Genomic DNA, 24,561 nt, shown 5'->3' on the forward strand with positions numbered 1-24,561 from the left:
GGGCGGGGCAAAGGTTCCTGAAGTTGCCTCGAGGCACCTCCCCTTGTGGGCAGAGCTCGGTACAGCCCATATAGCTCTCAGGTCAAGAAAGCCAGAATCTTTGTTCAGCCGCACTGACCTAACACACTTAGTGGGGTTACCTGGTTAAGTGCAGCGGCGGCAGCAGCGGTGGCAGCGGCGGCGGCAGCAAGCAGCAAGGCTCCTGGGAAAACTTAGGTGAGTTAGAGAGGGGTATCTACAAACTTAGCCTAGAGTTTTATTTTCTGGTAACAGTAGCTTCGAGAAGCCAAGGACCTTTCACTTTCATTAAAACTTCACAGCTGTAATTTGATGGTTTTGTCTCAACCAACTAACTGTGCACATTAGCAACAGTTTAGAAACTTGAAACGAGAGAATTCGGAATTGTTAGTTGTGTGTGTGCGGTGAGTAATTGTGCTTGTCTGGCAGTAGAATTTTTCGTGGTGTATATATGGATGAATCCATTTTCAATGGGTAAATGTGTGGGGTTTTTTTTGTTTGTTTAAGGCTCATGGTAAATATTTGGTAAGCCAAGACAAACCTGGGAGAGGAAAATGAGGGGGAGAGGGCCATCTTGATCGTCTGGAGTTCCTTCTATTTTGTTCGGACTCACAGCTACACAGCCACAGGCTTATGATTCAAAAGCAGGCTCAGTGTTGGAGCCCCAGTGTACGCATCAATGCTTGAAAGCCCTGGCATTAAAGGGGTACACTGTGGCCCAGGAGGAAGTGATGCTTAGGCTGTCTCACTCCTTGTCTGCACAGCCCGCAGCCCTCCTGCCTGGTGACAGGTTGATTTTGGCTACTCCACTATCAGTTCCTAGCCTGGTTATGTTTTTGTTTCATTCTAGATTTGGTTTAAATTTTGTTTTGAAGTTAGGACTATGTCTTCCAGCCCTGCCTGCAAATGCACTGTTTTTAGGGGCTTAGGGGAGTGGGCCTACTTGAACATTGCTGGTCATCTTAAGCATAGGCCAGGAAAAGATGCTGCCCACACATCGCAAGGGAAGCCATTGCTTGTTAGGATCTAGAGGATTTAGAACAGTTTTAACTGTGGTGCAAAGCACCTAGGAAAGCCCAACAAATTCTACTGTTTGGACATTCACCTCGGGCTTCAGGATAAAGCATCCCTGTTTGCATTAATATTTGATTGCAATTCAGCTAATACTTTATTTGCTAATCTTTGTGTGAAATTAAGGACACTGTAGTCAGAATGAACAAATGAAAAAAAATCTTTAAGAACTGTTAACTCTTTTATTCATCTGGCAGTTAGTGTGTGGGGTGTGCATGAAAGCATGTGAACGCTAATGTGCATGTGTGGAGCAAAGTGTGTGTGATTCCCTTGGATTTGAATAACATTCTTTATTACTTCTTGGACTTCAGGGGAAAGCCTTCAGGAATAGGTTAAAAAGCAACTTTCCCTATCCTTGTGAGTTTTTGGTTCTTAAATTAAAAGCAGAAAAGGCCCCTTTGTGACCCCCCAACAGTGTTTATTTGATTAGCATTGATTTGAAATAATCTCACCTTCTGACAGCTTGCAGTTCAAAAACACAGCTCCTGAAGTGCAGTTTTTTGCAATCAGATAATGAGAGTTTTTCAAAAGTCATATCTTACTAGAAGATTTGTCTTTCAGGCTTTTCTCTACTTTCTTTCCCCCTTGACTTAAAAAAAAATCATGGTGAAAAACTATAGGTCCCAGTTATAGTGCCAAGTCTGTTCTGTATGACCTTGGTCATGTCCCATCACCTTGCTCTACTACGTGGCTCCTAAGAGTCCTTCATGCATAACATTCTATAAAAATCAGAATTACATTCTCAAAGGACTATAAAATTAGACTTCTAGGATAGGTTTCTTCAGCTACGAAAGCAAGTAATGGCTGAGGGGCCATTTTACGGGATTTTAAAAAATACCAATAGACATCTTATTTAATGTATAAGTTTGAATTTCCTCACTTTCTTCTAAGGATGGGAAAAGGATATTATTTGGTAAAAATAAGTGTTTGATAATTTTACTGTCCTACATTAACCTCTTCTTTAGCAATTAAAAAGTATACCACCATACTTAGTATTCTTAGATCTTATTAGAGCAGAGACATTTTGAGATCAGCAGGGCAGCCAGCATATTCCCGTTGTACTTACGCAGAAACTGAGGGATAGATGTTCTCTAACCTGATTTTTTAATTGACTTTGCTTCTATGTGCAGACCGTCACTGGGAGGGATGGGATGGTAGGGGAAAAACAAAGGAGGAGGCAACAATGCTAGATAAGAAATGTACTCATTATCTTGCTCAGGTAACTGTAACCCCTCTGTACAGTATTTTCTCAATAAAAAATTTAAAAATTTATTTTATTGTAAAGATGCTGTACAGAGGGGTTAGAGTTACACGAGTAAGGCAATGAGTACATTACTTGTTGTGCATTGTTACCCCTTCCCTTTTTGCTCTCCCATCATCATTTTTTAAAACAGACTTCTTTCACAGGTTCTTGCTTCTTTCACAGGCTCTAATCTACTTCACTGTGCGACTGGATAGCAAGAGAGACATGGGCGCATGGCTTTCCTAAGAGCAGGAAATACTACTCATTTAATCAGAAGGCTCAGGGAACCTGAGGTTCTGGCAAACTAAATGTCCCAATTGCCTTAGACTCTCCCAAATTCACAGTTCTGGGTCTGGCAATCCACCAAACCTTCTAGGGAAAGTAAAGACTCATAGTGTTGACTATAACTGGGTGCACATATGAAAATTGGGGACCATTTGTAACAAACTGCAGAAAGAAGCCTGGGCAAACATTCAGGTTGGCTCAGATGCTGCTTTACTGAAAACAATTAGTGATATACCACCCATGTTTATATTTAAAACACACAAGCAGACGTTAATTGAACTAATGGCTAGCACTCTGTGTTTTGTTGTGGCCCTGTAGTCCTCAGTTTGCAAAATGGTTGTCTATAAATAAAACTATGGGAAAATCACGATAATGTTTAGTTTCTTATTCCTTGAATTCAGAAAAGTGTATAATTGTTGTGCATGTATTACAAATAACATTGCAAAAGACAAATTGAATTTTTATGGTTTTCAAGTGGGGGGACTTGTTATATCAATGAGACATTTCATTATGATCCTGAAAGCTTGCACTGAAAAATTGTAGCTAACTTTATTTTTATTAAAAATTTAAGTCAGATAAGATGATGTTAAGCAAAATGAACCCCAAGATAAGGACACAAGTGGTTTTTTCTTTCTTGCTATTGTTTCTAACGTATTTATAAGGTATCACGTGATTTTTTTGTTGCTCTGTATGTCCCTCCCCCATGGTATAACCCCTGTTTTCACTGTATTTGATGTTGGTATAATTTGGGGAGGGGAAGGGAAAAAATTGTTTAAATATGGATACAGGTGGACCCATTGCAACAATTAGATGTGCAAGACATGTCGAAAAACAAACTTTACAATTTAGGGGGACGGGAGGAGGAAAGTGTAGTTGTGGAAGTGGCAGGGATGGGATGGTAAGGGAAAAACAAAGGAGGAGGCAACAATGCTTGATAAGAAATGTACTCATTACCTTGCACATGTAATTGTAACCCCTCTGTACAGTATTTTCACAATAAAAAATTATTAAAATTTAAATTGTTATTATAAAGGTGATGTACAGAGGTGCTACAGTTATATAAGTCAGTAAAGAATATATTTCTTTTTGACAATGTCACCCTTCCCTGGCTCTCCCTGTTTTTCCCACCCATCCCCATGCACGGGTTGTGTAGTTCATTTTTAACATAGTGTCTAGTGAGTCTCACTGCTGTATTTGTTCCCCTTTGTCCCACCATTTCTGTAGCCAACTTTTGTTTTGTCTTTTGCTTTTGCAAATTCTGTCATTTTCTGTTGTTTACCACTCTGGAATCATAATCAAATTTTTATTGGTTTCAAGTCTCCCTGCATTGTAGAATATAGTTAGTTATGCTAACTAGATGCTAACTAAAAATACATTTTTAAAACTAATTAAAAATTTCACTACTCTTTGTGAAGTTAGTAAAGGCATTGAGATGTCTATTCTCATCACAAGACTATTTAAAATCAAGTTTGCCTTTCAAATTATCTTCATAAAAACCAGTAGCTCAGGGCATTTGAGTGTGGGGCACTCTGATCGGCCTGAAGAACCACTATATTGTTTCTCTGCTTAGAAAGTGAAGTCGTTGTCTTCATGTCGCCACAGTTGTCATCGTTGTTGTCTTCTCCTCCTCCTCTTTCTTCTCCTTCTTCTCCTCCACCACCACCTCCTCCTCCTCTTCCTTCTTTTTCTAATGCTGCTCCTGCTTCTTCTTCTACTTCCTCCTCTTCTTTTTCTCCTTCTTCTTCCTTCTTGCTTTTTCTTTCTTCTTTTTTTGTAAAGCAACAATGCATTGCCATGGGATAAGAATCTATACTTCATCAAATTAGTGTAATTGAATTTTGGAGTCTGCCTTTTGATTTCATAGTCTGCAAATGATTGTACATTAGACTTTGAAGAAAAAAAGACCATACAATCTTTCCATCTTTTCTTGTCTTTGTAGGCCATCTGCTGAGCTCTGTGTCTTGCATTAGGCCTACTTGGCCAGTGGTAAAATATAAAAAGTTTTTTTAAATGATAAAAAGAAAGTAATTGTGTAAAAAGACTTGTTACAATTGAAAGAGGCTGCCTGTCCCCTACAGTATAAAGTAAGTGGCTCTGTCTGGCAGTCACTTTTCCTGAATATATTAAATCGATTATTTTATCTTGGTCTTCAAATTTAAAATTTTGCTTTGCCTTGAATTATTCCTTATTGGTGTAAATATAAAGGAAAATTGTCTTCATATGTACTGTATTGTAGTATTCCTTGCTAGGGTAAAAATAAATATACTTTTATATTTGTATTTTATCTAAATATAAATATACAAATACATTTTATATTTATATTTTATTTATATTTATCCTAGCAAGGAATACTTCAAAGCAAATATATATGTATATATTTATATCTGTATAAATATAAAGGAAGATATGTTTAATTAATTTGTTTATTTTATTATTTATTTTTCCAATGACATTGATAGATTCAATCTTGTCCCATTTGGCTGATAAAGAAACTGAGGCCCGGAAATGGCCAAGTGACTTAACCAAAGTCATATATTAATGAGTTACAGAGTCTGGTGCCTTACTTAAATGGTGACTTTTCCTTTAAAGACAAATTGGAAGTAACCAGCAATGGGAAGAATTGAATGATGACTGCCCTTTGCTGCAATTTCAGGTAATCCCTGAAAGACCTGAAAATTTCTTCCTCCAAAGACAAACATTTTTCTCATTCTAGGCATAGTTTGACACTATGGGTCCTCCTCTGAAGCTCTTCAAAAACCAGAAGTACCAGGAACTGAAGCAGGAGTGCATCAGAGACAGCATACTTTTCTGTGACCCAACCTTTCTGCCTGAGAATGATTCGCTTTTTTACAACAGACTGCTTCCAGGAAAAGTGATATGGAAACGTCCCCAGGTAACTCCCTCTCACCATAGTATCCCTCTTGGCCTCCTTCCTCAAAATTAAACTGACTAATGTACTATGTAGGAAAATCTTGGAAGTCATTTTTTTTTCCTTTTCCTTTCCTTTTTACTCTTATCTCATCCTTCCTTTCTCTATATCTTCTTTTCACTCTTTTCTCTATTCTCTATTTCTCTCTTTCCCTTTGTCTATCTCTATATTTTTCTTTATCTCTTCACTAGCTCTTCTTTTCTTTCACTCTTCCTTTCCCCTTTCTCTATCCTTTCCTTTCCTTAGCTCTTCTTTTCTCTATACATAAACAAGGTATACATTCATGGGATACAACATGATGTTTTGATATAGCTGTACACTTAAAAATACCACACTTAAAAACTACCACAATTAAACGAATTCACATATCCATCACCTTCCATAAAGGAAATTACAGGCTGCATTTAGCTTAAGAAAAGCTAAATTTTAGCCAAATTTTTGTCAGATTTTAATTTAATTTAAACTTGACAACAGCAACACCAAAAATCTTTGTATTTCAATTTTTTGAATGCTCCATTGAGTAAAATAAAGGTAGCCAAAAGCAACTACATTCTTTTTTTAAACACAACTACATTCTGGTTTCTTTAGTAAGTTGCCTAGTATAGCAACTTAAAGATAATTTTAGAGCAATGGTGGAGAGAGGGGGGTAAATCTCCTCATATAATGATGATAATGAAATGAAATGTACAGTAAAAGGTGTGCATTGCACTGGTGGGAAGGAGGCTTAGCTGCTTTTTGGATTTCCTCCCCTGTATCATTACACAGTGTAAAGTAGGATCCACATAGAATTACATGTCTTTCAGTACCTAGGAGTAACTGATACTCATTATGGTTCTCTATAAAACATCTGTATGTTGTATGTCAAAGCAGGTCTCAGGATCCCTTTACAAGATGTATGGGAATGAGAGCACCATGTACAGTAAGATAAGGTGGTATGGTGATGGTTCTGGAGAATGAAGCGCATCATTAACATATTTAATTGGTAAAAATGAACTGATGCATATTCTACCTGGGCTCCTTCCCAATGTCAGTGATGGGATGTTATAGGACATTTAGAGTGATTATGAAATGCAAATTCTTAAAAGGTCACAAAATCTACATAATGGGGTATCTTTTTGTTCATGATTGTGGGACCACTTCATTACTTGCCTTCTTTTATTTAGTGGTACTTAGGTTTGAATTCAGGGTCTCGTATTTACTAGAGAAGCACCCTACCAGTTGAGCCACATCACCAGCCCTTTGTTTGCCTTCTTTAAGGAGCCAACTGTGACCCTTTATTGCAATTTCCACAGCTTCAACTCCTGAATGTAATTCCAAGATTTACTTCAGTTTATACAGATGGCCACAAGGTGGTGCCAAAATACACTGGTTATACTGCTGAGACTTAGTGTGTTCACAAAGCAGGAAATTCAAGACTGGAGACTGTGTGGTTCAGTGGTCCACCGAACTCAGTGGCACTAGGTTCAATCCCAAAGCAAAAAAAAAAAAAAAGTGAGACTTTCTGTGCCTCTATTTGTCACTTCTGCAGATATTCTCCTTCAATAAAACATGAGGAATAATTTAACTAGTATTTGGATATTTAGAGTAGTGAGACCCTTTTGTCCCCTTTTCCCAAAAATACACAGAGAAAAAGAGATATGTCATGTGAGAGCCATTTTTATGAATAGATGGTGATAATGAGGATTGTTACAGCTTTATGATGCTTGGACATAAGGGAGAAGATGTCAGTAGGGCCAAAGTAGCTGAAAAAGAAGCAGAAAATTGAGAAATTTATTGGGTAGGTGTCTTTTTAAAAAACAGTACAATTTTGAAAGTATTTATAGGCTAAGGAATAGACAGTAATGAAGTGAAGATAAAGGAAAGAAAAGGAATGCTTGATGGGAGTAATGTCCTGAAGTAGGTGGGAAGAGATCTAGTACAAAACTGCAAGTCAACATGAACTCATTCCCCAGATGTGAACCAAGTTGAGATTGTTTCTTGTGCTGGCTTGTCTATAGATGCATCTTCCCTCTTTCTCTTGTCTCATCCCTTTGTCCTCTGCTTTCATCATACAAATTCTGTGGTTTAATCTTAATTGGATTAGAGGGAAAGAAAAGAAAAACCTTAATTGTGACACTAGTCCAATTTTTTCCCTCTGAGGTAAGCAATACCCTTTCTGGAATAAGGGAAAGTGTGTGTGTGTGTGTGTGTGTGTGTGAGAGAGAGAGAGAGAGAGAGAGAGAGAGAGAGAGACAGAGAGAGAGACAGAGAGAGACAGAGAGACAGAGAGACAGAGAGACAAAGAGACAGAGAGAGAGACCAAGACAGAGAGAGAGAGAAAGAGAGAGACAGAGACAGAGAGACAGAGAGAGACAGAGGCACAGAGAAACAGAGCAACAGAGACAGATTGAGGAGAAGAGAAAAGAAACAAGTAAGGAGGGGTAGAAAAAGAAATCAATATTTATGGCATCCCTACTATGGGTCAGGTACTATTTCTACACATTGTTCCACTTCATTTCACCCTTATTTACCACTGCTTCATGAGGTAGGTATTTTCAAATTAGTTTGATATAATTTTTCTTGATTAAAAAATAACAATAAATATTTTGTCCATTTTATGGACGAGGAAATTATGCCTCCAAGAGAAGCTAAACAACAAGATGAGATTTGAATCCTGGCTTCAATTGAAATCACACATGCTATTATGTCCAGGAGAGTTGTTTGTGACTTTTCACGTTACAAAATAGGTAGCTTCCTTCCAATCAGTTCTCACATTCCTCCTCACTATTGATGCTGTAATTTCATTAATTGATCCATGTTCTTCCTTTTGATAACATTATGTATGTTTTGTGTCAATGAGCCCCTGAAGGAAAGTCACTTGAGAAATATTTGAGCACCTGCTTTATGGAAAGGGGCCTTCTGTGGGTAGTAGGAGAAAAAATAAGGTTCTGGGCCACTCTCTGAACCTTCTCAGAAAGATGTAGACTCCCTTCCTGCTAGAATGGAGGCCAAGCCTGTGGTCAAGATCCACATCAAAATTCTCTGACCTTTCATTAGGAAAAGCTGAAAGAGTACTGGGCCTCTCTGAATTGCCTCAGCAAGACCAAATGGGTTATTGAATCCCCTTTCCCTCATTGGGAAAATTGAGATCCTATTTTACAGGGAAGCCTATAAACATCTTGTCCCTTAGCATGCCACATAGCCTCACATTCAACCAGGGGTATTGTTTGAACTTTCCAATATGGAGGCAGCACCATTAACTTGATAACTTGGTATTCTTTCTCTGTGTTGCTCTATCCCTGTCTCTCTCTTGTCCTCTCCTTTCTCCACCACCCCCCCCCCCCCCCGCCCTGCATTCCTAAGGATTAAACCTAGGGTCATGCACATGCTAGGAGAGGCATTCAGAAAACTTCCATATTGATAGTTGAACAAACGTGATTCCATTTGGGGGTAAGAGTCACCTCCCCTCCATCCTCCTTTTCACGACCTGTTTTAAACAGCTTCCTTCATTGCTTTAGATCGAAAGGATTGACAAATATGTTTTTATGACAGTTCAGTGATGTCATCTGCCCATAAACTCCAGAGGGAAACTCTTCTCAACTCTTCCAGTGATTCAAAGGGTCAACTATTTTCTAGCCTCTGGGTACACAAGTACATTACTTGAGATCATGTGCTTCTATTGTTCCTGTCCTCATGGAGCCCTAATTTTAAGTCTAATAAACAATAAGATCTGAGTTATACTAAGGTGCAGTTTGACTGGAAGGCTGCAGGTAGGATTTTTAGGCTAAAACGTGCCTTGCCAAATTCCTGCTGAAATCTCTTCTCCAGCTTCTTCCTGCCCCTTTGGCATTCTTCCCGACTGACTCATATCCACCTACAATAGTGTCTTAAAGTCAGACACATCTAATCCCTGACTGAAATAGAGCTAGGCCTCATGGGAATGTGCACAGCCAGCTGTGCGGGAACAAAGGGTACCTGCTTAAGATCTTCTGTCAGTTCTCCTGGGTAAGTTTGGTGGATTGTTTTGTCTTGTTTTCCAGTACTGGAGATGGAATCCAGGGCCTTGAGCTTGGTAGCCAAGCACTGTACTGCTTGGTCCTCTCTCCAGCCATATGTTTTGTTCATGTTTTTGTCTTTGAAACAAAAATATCACTACTTTTTCCTGGACTATCCTTAAACTCCTGTCTCAATCTCCTAAATGGCTGGGCTTATATGCATGTGCCATCATACTTAATTCACTCCCAGTCAAATTTCAAATTCTCTCTCCTACCATTACTCTTCTTTCGGATAATATTTTCCCCTGGGACCATTTTACTATATTATGTGGGTGGCATTGGAAGGTGATGAGCTGTACTAGATTAAAATGGTGGAAATAAGAAAGGAAGGGAGAGAGAAATCAGAGGAAATGTCAAAAGCCAGATAGGCTTTTGTATGAGACAATGATAAAGGAAGGAAACACTTTTCTCTTTGAGCTGATCAAAATTTACATATAACTGGTCAATGTGACTTCTTTATACAGGAATGCAGGATTAAACTGCTTTTCTTTCTTTATGAGAGCACATCCTTCCACGTAAGTACTTCTGTTTTCCACTATTTACACAATCAAAAGGACTGAAATAAGCCCAGATCTTCTCTCCAACTGTTCTATTTATTTTAAAAACTTTAGTGTTTTGTTTGAGAAGTATAATTATATACTGTGAAATGTACCTCTTTTTTAACATTCGATGCAATAATTTTTGGTAATTTTATAGGGTTGTACAAGCATTATCACAAACTAAGAATAGTTTCATCACTCCAGTAAGATCCCTGGGTGCATTTCCTTGATAGACTTTTAGTTTCTATCTAGATTTGCCAATTCTACACTTTTTTCTTAAAAGAGATTCATAAACTTAAGAAGCTTCTTGCACTTAGCATAAGTTTTCAGTCAGCCATGTTGTAGTGTGTATCAGTTTATTCCTATTGTAGATCAATAGTTCAGTGCATACATATGTAATTCTTTCTAATAAAGTGCTTTGGGTTTATTTTTTTTTACCTGGACTCTCCTCCCAGAAGTCTGAAGATTAAAGTAAAAAATTCATTATGTAGTGATTTGGTTGTCGTGATTGAACGCAGAAGCTTAAGATTTGATTTTCAGGCTCTTTACTGGGTTTTCCTTGGGGGAGTTACAAAGGAACTTGTGATAAAATATTCATGTAGAAGTAAAAATCTACAGGAGAGCCTGGTGACAGGGGCTCATGCCTGTAATCCTAGGTGCTCTATGAAACTCTATCTCCAATTAAGCAGGAAATTCCAGACTGAAGGCAGGTATGGCTCAGTGGTAGAGTTCTAGCCAAGAGCAAGCAAGCTGAACTTGATGCACTGAATTTAAGCCCTAGTACTGGAACAGGCGCATGCATGCACACATGCATGCACACATGCATTTTCACATACACACAGATTCCCAACAGGTAAAGGGGATCCCTTTAGAGATGAGTAACATTGGTCGCTGAACCCATGTCTACATTTAAGTGTATCATCTGGTGATGGGTCAGTTTTTAAACATAAGATAATGGTTGCTTGAACCAGCACATAAAGTCGTTAGGTCCTAAATGGCAGTTCAATTCAAGTTAACCACTGAAATTTCTGGGACTGCTTAGCTATAATGTACCATCTGTGGAGCTTGCCATGCTTCTGCTTCTGGTTCTGCTAGCTTGTATGTAGCACTTTTCAGGCTGCATTCACTCTTCTGGATGTTGGTTTTCTAGAGAAAATTTTATTTTATTGTGGTCCCTAATGTTTACCCTGAACCTCAATGCTTATTGTTAGCAAGTTTCACCTGCAAAAGAAAAATCACTAAAAATTTGGATGTGGCTGATGCAAAGGAAGTCTCTTAGAGTGACATGAGTCCCCTCTCCAAGAGGTCTCTGGAAACTAGGATGAGGTGAGGATTATTGGGAGGGTCCTCAATGTTCAACTAAGTGAAACTATTTTCTAAAGAAGATGTTTACTTACATAAGGTTTTGGATTTGGGTGTGGATATGTGTGGTCCATTCCAGCCCTCCTCATGGTGTTCAACTTCTTAATTGTGTATATTTCCCCTGAAGAAATTATTTTGCCTTGACATAAGAGCTCAGTTCAAGGATAATTTCAACTGTGCCAACACAGCTGGGAGCCATTAGGAACTCAGCATCTCCAGCCCCCACACTACTCCCAAGCCACCCAAATGTTGTGAATTTGTGAGCTGTGACCTCTCCCCCAACCTACCTCTCCAGCATAGCTCAGTCTGAAATGTCCCATCTGCATGCACTCTGTCTTTCAGCTTGCAGTCACAAAGAAATTTCTCCAGTCGTCCTTTCCTAACTCCAACAGGAAGATAGCCAATATGGCCAAAAGTACAGGAAAAGTCACTAAACAGCCATTTCATTAATTTCAAGTTAGCACCAAACAATTCTTCTGGATATTAGATTTGCATTGGCTTGTTACCCTTTCTAACTCGCTGGCTGTTTTCTAGTCATTTTAATGACTCATTTCCTTAAAGAGGTAGAAGATAATGGTTTAGTATTTGTCTCCTGTGTTTCTCATCATGATGCTTAAATATAATCTAAGACTGATTTATATTTAGTGTGTTGGATTGAAAGGGTCAAGTTCTAATGGTGATATTTATCCTGGAACCAAAAGCTAAGAAATCTCACAAGAAAAATGGAGTGGGATGGCTGACTGAAATTTGTGGCAGCATCTGCCTCAGGTTGCTGTGTAATCCCTTTATGCAGGGCCATGGATAGTCTAAAAGCAAAAGGATGGGCTAGCCAAGGCCAGAGCTTACTTCTCTCCTAGTGTGGTCATGGGAAGAATCACAAACTTCAGATTTAGTGTCCTACTAAGTAGCTAACTAGTCAGAGAAGCAAGTTATTGCCCTTCTGAGCCTATTTTATTAGGTAGTTAGTTTCTACCATTTCTCTTGGTTTTGACATTACATGATCTATTCATGTCTTTAAATACATTGTTAAACAGATCTCATGTATGAAGAATGGTTAGGAAAAACTAGGAATCATCCAGTTCCTCAAAATGAAATCAATTATATATAAATGTATATCTCTTACTTACATGACTCTTTATGTCATGAAGAGAAGTTGATATATCAAAAGTATTGACTGAATCTAGACTCTTGTTGTGAAATGAGTCTTAGGAAAATTCAAGACAATATCAAATAAGTCTTAACCACAAGTATCTGCAGAAAGCCAGCAAATATCTTGCCTTACTAATCGAAACGCGTAGGTTTTCCTATGCAATTGTTCACATTATCATTTTTTCCATGCTAGGAAACTGTGGTATGTTTCATTTAGACTCATGAAATCTATAACTTTGCTTCATGTTCCAAATAAAATGGTAACATCTGATCATCTGATGTACGAAGCAAAACCCATGCTTAGTTTATTAGCTTCATTTGTAGTAAAAGCAAAAAAGATAGAAAAAGAAAAAGGAGGGGATCTCACACATCCTACACACCTGCTGCATGTTCAATAAACAAAAAAAATGAGCTGCTGAGAACCCATAAAACACTGAAGATAGAAGTTTTCTCCTAAGACAAAAAAAAAAATAGTGATTAGACTCCAGACCTGGATCTTAAACAAAAAAGACCAGAAAATCTAAAGCTGAAAACCCATCTAACCATCTCCTTTTGGCAGAGGGATGCTCAATTAATCTTTAGTTTGGACTTGTCCTTGCCCAGAATGCCTCTTTCTTTCCAGAGTTATTTTGGCTTTTAAAGAATAAATGGAATGCTTCATTCTGTAGACCAGACCCTTCATCAGGCAGAATTATATCCATTAAAAAGGAGGGTTGAGGATCAGAAAAATATAGCTGTCGTTTTTTAATCATTTTAAAAGAGTATTTGTCTAGATTTTCTTTCCATTCGAGACTAAGATTTATTTCTGCTGGGTAAGCAGAATGTCAAGGTACCAGCCAGCTGCCTTATCCACGGAGCTTTCTCCACCTATCAAGGCTTATTTGGTATGTCCTGCCTTTGAACTCTTCAAGTGCTGATATTCTGAGACACAGTCATGTTCACAAGTATATGCTATCAAATATGCTGCTATGCCTTTGTCTTGGTCTGTTTCTTTGTTATGCCTCCATATCTCTGTGTGTACTGGCCTAACTATATTCTGCTCATGCATTAGCACCACTATGCATCTATTCTATCTACTATTAGAGGAACTTTGAAGATCTTTCTGCTAGGCACTGATTTTACTTTAAAAATGGGTCCATCATGCCCTTATCACATTCTGTCATAATTATATTAGTTGAATCTTCTTTTTTCTACTCACAGGGTGAGAAGAAAATATACACATTGAAAATGAACACTGCCCTCCTCTCTGCCCAGATCCCTTTAGAATATATACAGTTGGAAAGCATCTGTTGACGTGCTTCCCTGCATGGTCTAGTAACATTTGCTATTAATACTTCTATCATCTATACCCATCCAAAGATGTGGGGGACGGGGACTTTTTGTTGCCATGGAGACTACAGTTGCCTTTTCTGTGTGTTAGAAAAGGGCTTCCTCTAAGGTCTCCTAGCTCATTTTCCTGGAAAGGCAGATGCATTAACGTTTACCTCCTTCAGCCCCTGTCTCTTAAATACAATCACTCTTCCAAGGAGAGGTACATCAGAAAATCTTGCCCTGATAAAATAGAACCAGAATGTAATATGCTCTTCTCTCTCTCATCTTTCAAAGTTCATTGCTATAGTGAAAACTCTTCCAAGTCCCAATATTAAGGACTATCCATTAGCACCTATCATTCTATCTCATTACATCCTCAACATTTCTTTAGTCATTTTCCCACGTGACCCTTTTCCTGTGGCTAAATGATTCACTGCTTTGTGTTTTTCCTTACAATCCTTTTGACCCCGCTGTGAAGATCCTAGCCCAATCTTCTCTATGGAGGCAATCTGCCTAGCTAAGCTCACAGTGACTCTTGGGAAGCTCCTTCTAGAGTATTCTACAAAAATTGTTGTTTTTACAGGACATCTGTGATGACCCCCGTCTGATTGTGGGAAACATTAGTCACCACCAGTTAATCCAGGGGAGACTGGGACACAAGCCGATGATTTCTGCATTTTCATGTTTGGCTGTTCAGGAAGCTCACTGGACAAAGGTAATTTCCTTTCTACTCTGCTTTGTCACCTATACTGGATGTTTTATTGTCATTCTCACTGATTTGACTCAGTATTCATAATTGCATTCTATGTACCTATGGGGATGTAAAGCCAGTAGGAATCAGCAAGTCATTAACACATATATGCAAAACAGAAGAGGCGAGAAAGATGGAAATAGATCTCTGAAAATGTTCTACTAAATTATGAACACAAAAATTCCCTTCAGAGTCTGGTAGCACTCAAAATGATGACATATTTTGAACAAAGAACATTTTCCTCATAGAAACAATTTTAGACTATAAATGTGAAATTGGTACATAAAAAGAATTTCTTCAATATCGCATTACTGTTACTTGTCATTGAATGAAATCAATATTCCACACTCCATATGAATGCTTTAGAATGGACATATGAGAACAACTACAGTAGGGCTTGTATTTTGATTGGTCTTACTCTTTTCTTTTGAACTCTTTTTTTCTTTTTTTAATGTTTTTTTTTTATCGTGAAAATACTGTACAGAGGGGTTACAGTTACATGAGCAAGGTAATGTGTACATTTCTTATCAAGCATTTTTGCTTCCTCCTTTGTTTTACCCCACCAACCCTTCCCTCCCACCTCCACAACTACGCTCCCCCCACCCCCGCCTAAATTGTAAAGTTCATTTTTCAACATAGTGCCTTGTACACCTCATTGTTAAATGGTTCAACCTGTATCCATAAACATTTTGTTTTTTCCCTTCCCCTCCCCCAGTTATACCAACATCAAATAAAGTGAAAACAAAGGTTATACCATGGGGGAGGAACATACAAAGCACATGGTACTTTATAAATACGTTAGAAACAATAGCAAGCAAGAAAAAAAACCACTTGTGTCCGTATCTTGGGGTTCATTTCGCTTAACTTCATCTTATCTGGTCATATGTACATAGCTTTTGACCTTTTCTACTTATCCCACACATATACTAGTTATTGCAAATAAGGGAAACCATGGGACTTATGTTTCTTTGGGCCTGGCTTACTTCACTTAATATATTTTTTCCAAGTATTTCCATTTCCTAACAAATGGGGTGATGTCATTCTTTCTGATGGATGGTCTTACTCTTTTAAATGTGTTGTTTATATGTCTTCACATGTAATTATAAATATCTTTGAAGTGTCTGTTGTTTATTATTTAGTTTATGGTTGATTATCTGTCAGAAACATCTGCTTTGCTGGCCCAGCCATACTGTATATTCAGAGCAGGTATGGTAATATCATGCTCAGCAAAGCAGAACTGGGGAAATAGGTATTGTAGACAAAAATCCCCTAGTCTAGGTGTATCAGGAATGCTTCATTTTGTCACATGCTTTTGTCAGTATCTGGATATGGTGTGGAGTAACAACACGGAACTGAATGTTTTTACCTTTCCAGACAATTCCCAATCATAAGGAACAGGAGTGGGATCCTCGCAAGCCAGATAAATATGCTGGAATATTTCGTTTCCGTTTCTGGCATTTTGGAGAGTGGACTGAAGTGGTGATTGATGACTTGTTACCCACTATCAATGGAGATCTGGTTTTTTCCTTCTCCACCTCCATGAATGAGTTTTGGAATGCTCTACTGGAAAAAGCTTATGCAAAGTAAGGAGATGGTTGGTTAGTCTTTGGTTAGGATATATGAGGAAAGAAAACCCACGTTTGTCCCTCAGAGTTCATTCTCTACCAACTCAGCTTCACAGTTAAAATTGGGTTAAGTCAGGTTCATAACATTGTTTTGGGACTGGCCCTAGCTCTCAGATATCTTAGATGGCATAGTCTCCATTAAATCCTTAATCTTCCTCTAGTTCTCCCAGATACTTTCCTACTACTAATCCTACTACTAAATCTTTCCTACTACTACTATAGATCATATGCAATTATCACCTACTTTGCTATCCTGGGGTTTGAACTCAGGTTTTCACACTTGCTGAGCAGGAGCTCTACCAGCTGAACAATACTTCTATCTCTTTTGACTCTGGCTATTTTTGAGATGGGATGTTGCTTTTTGCCTAGGCTGGCATGGTCTATGACCTTCTTGCTTATAATTGCTGCTATTGTTGGCATGACCAGTACATAGCACCACATCCATGCTTTTCTATTGCAATGGGATCTTTCAAAATTTTTCCCCCTGGATTGACTTGGAGCCATGATCTTCCTGATCTCAGCCTCCTGTGTAGCTGGGATGACAGGTGTATACCACCATGCCAAGCTATTGGTTCAGATAGAGTCTCATGAAATTCTGCCCACCCCCATGCTGGCCTTACTCCACAATCCTTAGGATCTCTGCCTCCCAAATAGCTAGGATTCTAGACATGAACCACCAGTTTCTGGCTCCACTGCATTTTTTGCTTGTGAAATGCCTGTCAGTAGGAAGAAGTTTCTACATGAGCAATCTTTTTTGTTTTGCTTATATGTTTTGTGCTACTAGGGATTGAACTGCTTGCTAGGCAGACACACTACCACTTGAGCTACACCCCAACCCTTTTGCTTAGGTTATTTTTAAGATTTTCCCAGGCTGGTCTCAGGCAGAGATTTTCATATCTCTGACTTCTGAGTAGCTTGGATTATAGTTGTACATCATCATCATTGGCTCTTTATGGACTTTCACCAACAGCCTCCACCTAGAAATCTCAATATCAAATAATTTCCAAAAACCTCTTATTTTATATATACAGAAAAGCTATCTGGAAAAATTCTAAGTAGGGACCATTTAAATTCTTGGAAAGATAATGTCCTTAGTGTGGAAAAAATAACACTACCAAAATAACCTTGCATATTTGCCCCACACTACCCCTCCCACTCCCCCAGGTTGCTAGGCTGTTATGAGGCTCTGGATGGTTTGACCATCAGTGATGTCATTGTGGACTTCACGGGCACATTGGCTGAGACTGTTGATATGCAGAAGGGAAGATACACGGAGCTTGTTGAGGAGAAGTACAAGCTGTTTGGCGAATTGTACAAAACATTCACCAAAGGAGGTCTCATTGGCTGCTCCATTGAGGTTTGTGTTCACTCAAAACAACTACTCTACCCTTACTGCTCTCATTAAGAGATTACAAAAGTTAGTATGGAACATTTCCCTTAACCTGGAGATCCATGAAAAACCAGTAATGGAACTCAGAAAGCTAACATAAGCATATAGCTCTGGCATGGCGATTGGGGAGCTTCAACATTTTATCTATTTGAACTAATCATTCCAGTGAGGCATACAAGCTGGTATAAATAGCTTCTTGCAAATGATTCCTCTGGTCTAAGCTCTTGGATATTGAGTTTGCTCAAGAAATTGGTTGTATCAGAGTGTTTTGTAATACACTCCACTGAGTAATTTCAACCTGAATTGTTTAAGTGGGGGGTTATTACATTAATTTCATCTCCATGACTTCATTTTATGACTGGTTGGGTGTAAATTTAATCTGCATAGGAAGACATAGATAAACACATTGGGATAAACTAATTAAGAAAGAAGGGGAAAGCAAGACTTAGATCTCCCAATTCCTATGTCCTTTTGTCTTTTTTGCTCCCAGTCTCCAAGTCAGGAGGAACAAGAAGTTGAAACTGATTGGGGTCTTCTAAAGGGCCATACCTACACCATGACTGACATTCGTAAGATGCGCCTTGGAGAAAGACTTGTGGAAGTCTTCAGTGCTGAGAAGCTGTATATGGTTCGCCTAAGGAACCCCTTGGGAAGACAGGAATGGAGTGGCCCCTGGAGTGAAATGTGAGTGGCATTCTACTTTTCCTCCTATATTTCCCAAGCTCTGTTGTTGTTCTAAGCCTATTCCTCCTAGTGGGCTTTCAGTGCTCAGGGACATCTGGAGTGCTTGTTGGGCATGGGGTCTATGACCCAGCTAGAGGTAAGATAAAGCAGGCCTGCTTGATGCTCATGCATTGTGTTTCCTTTGACAACTTGTTTACTATATGAAAGTCAATGGCAAACCTAATAGCTCCTCCTTGTATTCTTTATTTACCTTTAGTTCTGAAGAGTGGCAGCAACTGACTGTAACAGATCGCAAGAACCTGGGACTTGTTATGTCTGATGATGGAGAATTTTGGTGAGGAGAAGTGTTCTGCATTTAAAGGGAATTTGAGCTTCTTCCTGGACTAGAAAGTGGTCAACTATTAAATACCATCTTCTTTCCTTTCTTGCACTACTTCCATTCAGGATGAGTCTCGAAGATTTTTGCCGCAACTTTCACAAGCTGTATGTGTGCCGTAATGTGAACACACCTATTTTTGGCCGCAAGGAGCTGGAATCAGTGCTAGGATGCTGGACTGTGGATGATGATCCCCTAATGAACCGCTCAGGAGGCTGCTATAACAACCGTGATACCTTCCTGCAGAATCCCCAGGTTAAATACAAACTGTATAGCCAATAGGAATACAGGTTTCATTTTGGTCCTTTCTGGAGTTTTATATTAGCATTCCATCTTCCATTTGTAGCTATTGTGTAATATTCATCAAGCAAGATCCCAAGGGATTAAGACTCAGATGCTTGTAAAAACACAGCAGACTATGTCTCCTTGAAGAAACAAACCTTGGCAGCATTACCTTGCCCCTCTGCTGTCCAGATTGCTTGATATAACTCTTAACCTCTGCTTTATTGGGATGATCCCACAATGGTTAGAGAGAATTTCTTTCCAAATACTGTCATAATTCTTCCTCATTTGCCTTTACTGCCCAACTATTTTCTTTAATGCATATTTTTTGTGCCACTACTGGAGCTTGATCTCAAGGCCTGGGCATAATCCTTGAGACTTTTACTGAAGGCTAGCACTCTACCATTTGAGGCACTTCTCTACTTACAGCTTTTGGTGGTTAATTTGAGATAAGAGTCTCATGGACTTTCCTGCCAGGGCTGGCCATGATCTTCAGATCTCAGCCTCCTAAATAGCTAGGGTTACAGACGTGAGTCACCAGCACCGGCCTTATCTTCTTTTTCACATAGTTAACTCTTCTGAATGCTATCATAAAACCTCCCTTTTCTTACCTAGAACAAGGTCATATTTTATTGGTGTGCATTGCATCATGGCACATATGCCATACTGGGGAAATGACGGCTGTGTATATATGTGGACAGCATTGATTTATATTTAGCAAGTGAATGAATTATCCAAGGCCTAATTGGTCAATAGTAAGGCCATAAATTAACTCAAGGCTTTATGTCTGATTGTTGTTTTATTTCATGAAATTGAAGCTTGTTTGTCTGAAATGGGAATTATAACTCTGATCTTTGGTGGCCTCTTTCCATTAGTATATCTTCACTGTGCCTGAGGATGGGCACAAGGTGATCATGTCCCTGCAACAGAAGGACCTGCGCACTTACCGCAGAATGGGAAGACCTGACAATTACATTATTGGTTTTGAGCTCTTCAAGGTAAAAAGGGACTTTTGGAGGAGAAAGAATAAAGGCAATCGGAGGCTAAATTCGTTGTTTGGAGTTAGGGGAGTTATGAAGATGTAAAGAAAATGATTCAGGACCTTCAAACATAGAAACTGATTTGAACAGAGTGGAGCATTTTATCCCATGTTGTTTCTAGGTGGAGATGAACCGCAGATTCCGCCTCCATCACCTCTATATCCAGGAGCGTGCTGGGACTTCCACTTATATTGACACTCGTACTGTATTTCTGAGCAAGTATCTGAAGAAGGGCAACTATGTGCTTGTCCCCACCATGTTCCAGCATGGCCGTACCAGCGAATTTTTACTGAGAATCTTCTCTGAAGTGCCTGTTCAACTCAGGTTTGGTTTTTTTAAGCAAGCCCTTCAAATACTTGTTCTCTGCTTCACCACCAATCCTAAAGCTTTTGACACTTTTTCATCTCTCTATACTATACTATAACACTAATGATGAGACAACCTTTTCAAGCAAGACACAACTAATTGAAATGATGGTGGTTAAAATATTCCCCAGTTGAGGTTTGTTCATCTGAGCTCTGAACTGGTGCTTGAGGGGAATAGGCTTATAAGCCCTAGTTTTTTCACTTACATTGTATTTTCTGCTCTCTGGTTCTTTCTTTTCACCTCAGTAGCCCTGCTTACTTCAAGTACTTTCAAGTCAGAGGAAACAAACGATACTCATAAAACATAATTTATACTTAATGAGGGATGGAATACATATGTAGTAGCTCATAGCATAGGCACGGCAGACCTGTCCCATCAAAGGATGTTCACCAAGAGATGACACATCTTTTTTGATGTTCTAGGGAACTGACCTTAGACATGCCCAAGATGTCTTGCTGGAACCTGGCTCGTGGCTACCCAAAGGTAGTTACCCAGATCACTGTTCACAGCGCTGAAGGCCTGGAAAAGAAGTATGCCAATGAAAGTAAGGACCCCGGGGAGGGGGGTCTCAGAAACAAAATTCTATTCCGTTATTGTGCATATGACTAGAAAAGATAATCAGAAATTATTGTCAACCAGGGTACAGAATAGGACGTAAACCTTGGGCACAGTGCACATATTTGTTTTTATATTCCAGTAGAAAACATAGGAAAGGAAAAAGTAACAAAGAATTGAGTTGCGGGTCACTTTGTTGCTGAGGCTTTATACCGTAACAATTGACTCCATGAGATAGCTTCTTGTCTTCCTGGAAAGGAAACCCTAATCATTATTAAAAATCAAATGTCACTTTTGTTGCAGCTGTAAACCCATATTTGATCATCAAGTGTGGAAAGGAGGAAGTCCGTTCTCCTGTCCAGAAGAATACTGTGCATGCTATTTTTGATATCCAGGCTGTTTTCTACAGAAGGACCACTGACATTCCTATTATAGTTGAGGTAAGAATGTGAACAGGAACGCTTATTGGGTCATAGTCCCTACCAGATATTAGATTATCCCAAATACCTTGTGTAGGTTTATGATTGATTAGTCCTTGTTGTCACTTAAAAAAATTTCTGTACCCTTTGTCTTTTATATAAGTTTATCTGATTTGGGGAAGGGAAGAGAACCACCCTTGGTAGGACAAAGTGTGAACCAATTCAACAGTGATACTTAGTAGACAATGTATTGGAAATGAACTTTACAACCTGCAGGCGTGGGCAAATGGAAGAAAACGAGGAAGGGGGGAACACTGTTCAAAAAGAAGGGTACTCATTATTTACGTAACTGTAACCCCTCCATACATCACCTTTACAATAAAATTTAAATTAAAAAAGAGTGAGGATTATCCTGTTTTTTACAAGTTTTATATTCAACAAAACTTTTTTCTAGGCAAAGACACTTTCTTATTCAACTTCACCCTGAATTCCTTGGATTTATTTCAGTGTAGACACTTGTTCAGGAGTACTCTTGTGAACCTATGTGCTGTAGAATCTCCTGAGTGTAAGAATGTATTAGTCTAGATGATCCTTACATTGGTAGGTCAGCATGGATCCCTGTAGTATGGCAGTATTTCTGAAAGTATTTATGATCAGCTAACTTTAGGTAACTGTCTCACAAGTGAAGGACAATCTTGAGCTGTTCTTTCTTTTTCTATATTTTGGAACTAGCTCCTTCTCAGCCAAAAGATTATCAGGAAAGAACAGAATGGTATTTTGCCTTTGAAGATCTTTTACAAGCTCACTGTTAAGTTCTACATGTCACTGGGCAGGTGCCAGTCTCACAAGGGTTGCTTATCCTTGACTTGTCTTTTCAGGTGTGGAACAGCAGGAAATTTTGTGATCAGTTCTTGGGGCAGGTTACCCTGGATGCTGACCCCAGCGACTGCCGTGATCTGAAGTCTCTGTACCTGCGTAACAAGGGCGGTCCAGCTGCCAAAGTCAAGCAAGGCCACATCAGCTTCAAGGTTATTTCCAGCGCTGATCTCACTGAGCTCTAATTTGCCAGTTCAGAGAATCCTGACAGAATTTTCTTTCATTTTATGTCAGGTACCGGGTCTTACCTAAGATTCACAGTCTTTGAAAGGAAAAGAAAAGACACAACAGTTTTTAAAAATTTTTTTCTCTCTCTTTGGATAAATTTTCCATACCTCCCAATCCAAGTAGCACGGTAGCTACATAACCTATATACCTCCAGCAGCTGGACAGGGGGGAAGGTGACAGTCCAATCTGGAGATTGTACACATTTGCAAAGAAAAGAAACATCTTGAGAACTTCTGGGGGGTGAGATTCAGGCAGAACAATAGAATAGCAAGAGCCTAGCCACAGATGTATTTGGTGTTTTCAGTTGCATCTCTGCCTGTAAGGCATGTTGAGGCAGGAAGAAGGGTTATCAAGGCCAAGCTGGTCTGGCATGATATCCCAACTCCTTGACTTGACAGTATATATAGTGTTACCATCAGTGTTTCATTCAGTAGGTAGAGCTGACTTTAAAGTTCCTAGCCTTTACCACCACCACTGCCACCACCAACACACCTCCACAAAATATAATCCTACCTTAACTCAAGTCAACCCCCCCCCAATAATAAATTTTACCTTCATGTTGAGGAGGCTTCCTAGGTGCTTAGTCAATGAGCTTTAGCTCAGTGGAAGCCAGCTGTGTGCCACAAGAGGAAAAAAGTGGAAGAAGCTGCAGTGTGAGACAAAACTTCTGTCCATTCACCCACACACACCTACACTCACACACGCACATAGGTGCGCACGAACTACCATTCAGGCTAACAGTGGGCAAGGAAGGGCTAAGGAAATTTGAGTGTTATACAGACCAAAAGATGAGACAAGATACTATCCAGGAATAGGACAGCCAATTTGGGGCCCCTGACTGCAATGTGAAACCTCTTGCTGCTAGATTTACAAACAAGCCCATTGTCCTGTGTCTCCTAATATCATTGGTACTGAAGACCCCATCTGGGAACTTGAGATTGGGTCCCAGCCCAGCCTCCTTAGGCATTCCCTTCAGTTGGGAAGCTTCACTCCCTGGAGGTGTTTGTTTACCCTCTTGTTTTTCAGTACTTTTACAAAATGTTTTCTAGAGTCAGTCATTATAAAATGTAATTCCCTGCATCTTCATCTATCAGTATTCAACCCTTCTTGCAAGGCCCAGCCTAAATGCCATTTCCTCCATGAAGCATTTCTGAATCCTGCTCCCAAACTCCACCAACAACAATATTTCAAAGCTTTTGAAATGACAAAAAACCCACAATAGTTGTAGTTCTTAGCTAGTCCAGGAAGTACACAGTCATTTAACAAATATATTTTGTAGCTTTGTTTTAGTTCACTAATTTTCTACTATGTTTTTTCTAATTGATGTAACTTCTGAAGTGCCTTCACTATATATACAGCTTTACACAAACTAATAAAGTTAATATTCAATAAATTGTCTGTTTGGACTTGGATTGATGGCAATAGAGAGATGACAACAAAAGTGGCTATGGATTGAGTTGAATTTCTACTGGAAGTAAAGATGGAGTGGGAGTTGTTTATGAAAATTGAAGGGTGGAGGCATGGTTTTAGCAAGTGAACCTTTAGTTCAAAACCACAAAGAGCCCCCCCCCCCACTAAAAAAAACAGAATCTTTACTAAACTTGAGGTCAGGTACAAATCTGAATTCCGAAATCTTGGCTTTATTCTGATGGTACAAGTTTTAGTTTACAAGCCCAGAGGAGCAAAATGGTGGAGGTTAGAAGACTTAGGAGGGTTTTGCTTTAACACTATATTTTAGACATTTGGGTGGTATTTGGGGTTACTCTATCTTGGAACTTGTCTGGAAGCCAAAGTTACAGTGGCTAGATATTTGAAGATAAGGCCTCCCAACAAGAGCAAACTCCAACTCTTTTCTCCCAGTGTATTTTTCAGAGCCAAATGGACTTCATCGATTTGCTTACACACTCAGTCTGCCTTCTGCCCATCTCAGAGTAGGTTATGGAGGAGGTACTTCTCCTTTTCCCTTAAACCAGGCCTCTTGACCTCAAAGGAAGCCGAGCCAGGGGAGAGATCTCCAAAGGATTGGCT

At 39.2% G+C, this 24,561-nt stretch overlaps 1 protein-coding gene across 1 annotated transcript; it reads left to right on the plus strand.

Annotated features, from left to right (window-relative positions):
* The first annotated feature begins 32 nt into the window (after window positions 1-32).
* On the plus strand, window positions 33-23,915 carry Capn6 (calpain 6). The gene is made up of 13 exons (XM_042690097.1): window positions 33-216; window positions 5,331-5,510; window positions 14,525-14,656; window positions 16,067-16,275; window positions 17,482-17,674; window positions 18,198-18,391; window positions 18,648-18,725; window positions 18,836-19,022; window positions 19,925-20,047; window positions 20,211-20,413; window positions 20,878-20,999; window positions 21,314-21,450; window positions 22,308-23,915. Exons 2-13 carry the CDS (start codon window positions 5,346-5,348, stop codon window positions 22,488-22,490), a joined length of 1,926 nt encoding a protein of 641 aa, XP_042546031.1. The 5' UTR covers window positions 33-216; window positions 5,331-5,345; the 3' UTR covers window positions 22,491-23,915.
* The last annotated feature ends 646 nt before the right edge of the window (window positions 23,916-24,561 follow it).

The sequence above is a fragment of the Dipodomys spectabilis genome, unplaced genomic scaffold (assembly GCF_019054845.1).
Source record: "Dipodomys spectabilis isolate Male_0828 unplaced genomic scaffold, ASM1905484v1 ptg000132l, whole genome shotgun sequence".
In the NCBI taxonomy this organism is placed as follows: Eukaryota; Metazoa; Chordata; class Mammalia; order Rodentia; family Heteromyidae; genus Dipodomys; species Dipodomys spectabilis.

Bases quoted from the DNA above. Each gene is read 5' to 3' on its own strand.
- Capn6 (XM_042690097.1), top strand. From the start codon at position 5,346: ATGGGTCCTCCTCTGAAGCTCTTCAAAAACCAGAAGTACCAGGAACTG. The intron at 18,726-18,835 runs GTGAGGAGAAGT...ACTTCCATTCAG, and splicing joins TCTGATGATGGAGAATTTTG to GATGAGTCTCGAAGATTTTT. The intron at 20,048-20,210 runs GTAAAAAGGGAC...TGTTGTTTCTAG, and splicing joins TTGGTTTTGAGCTCTTCAAG to GTGGAGATGAACCGCAGATT.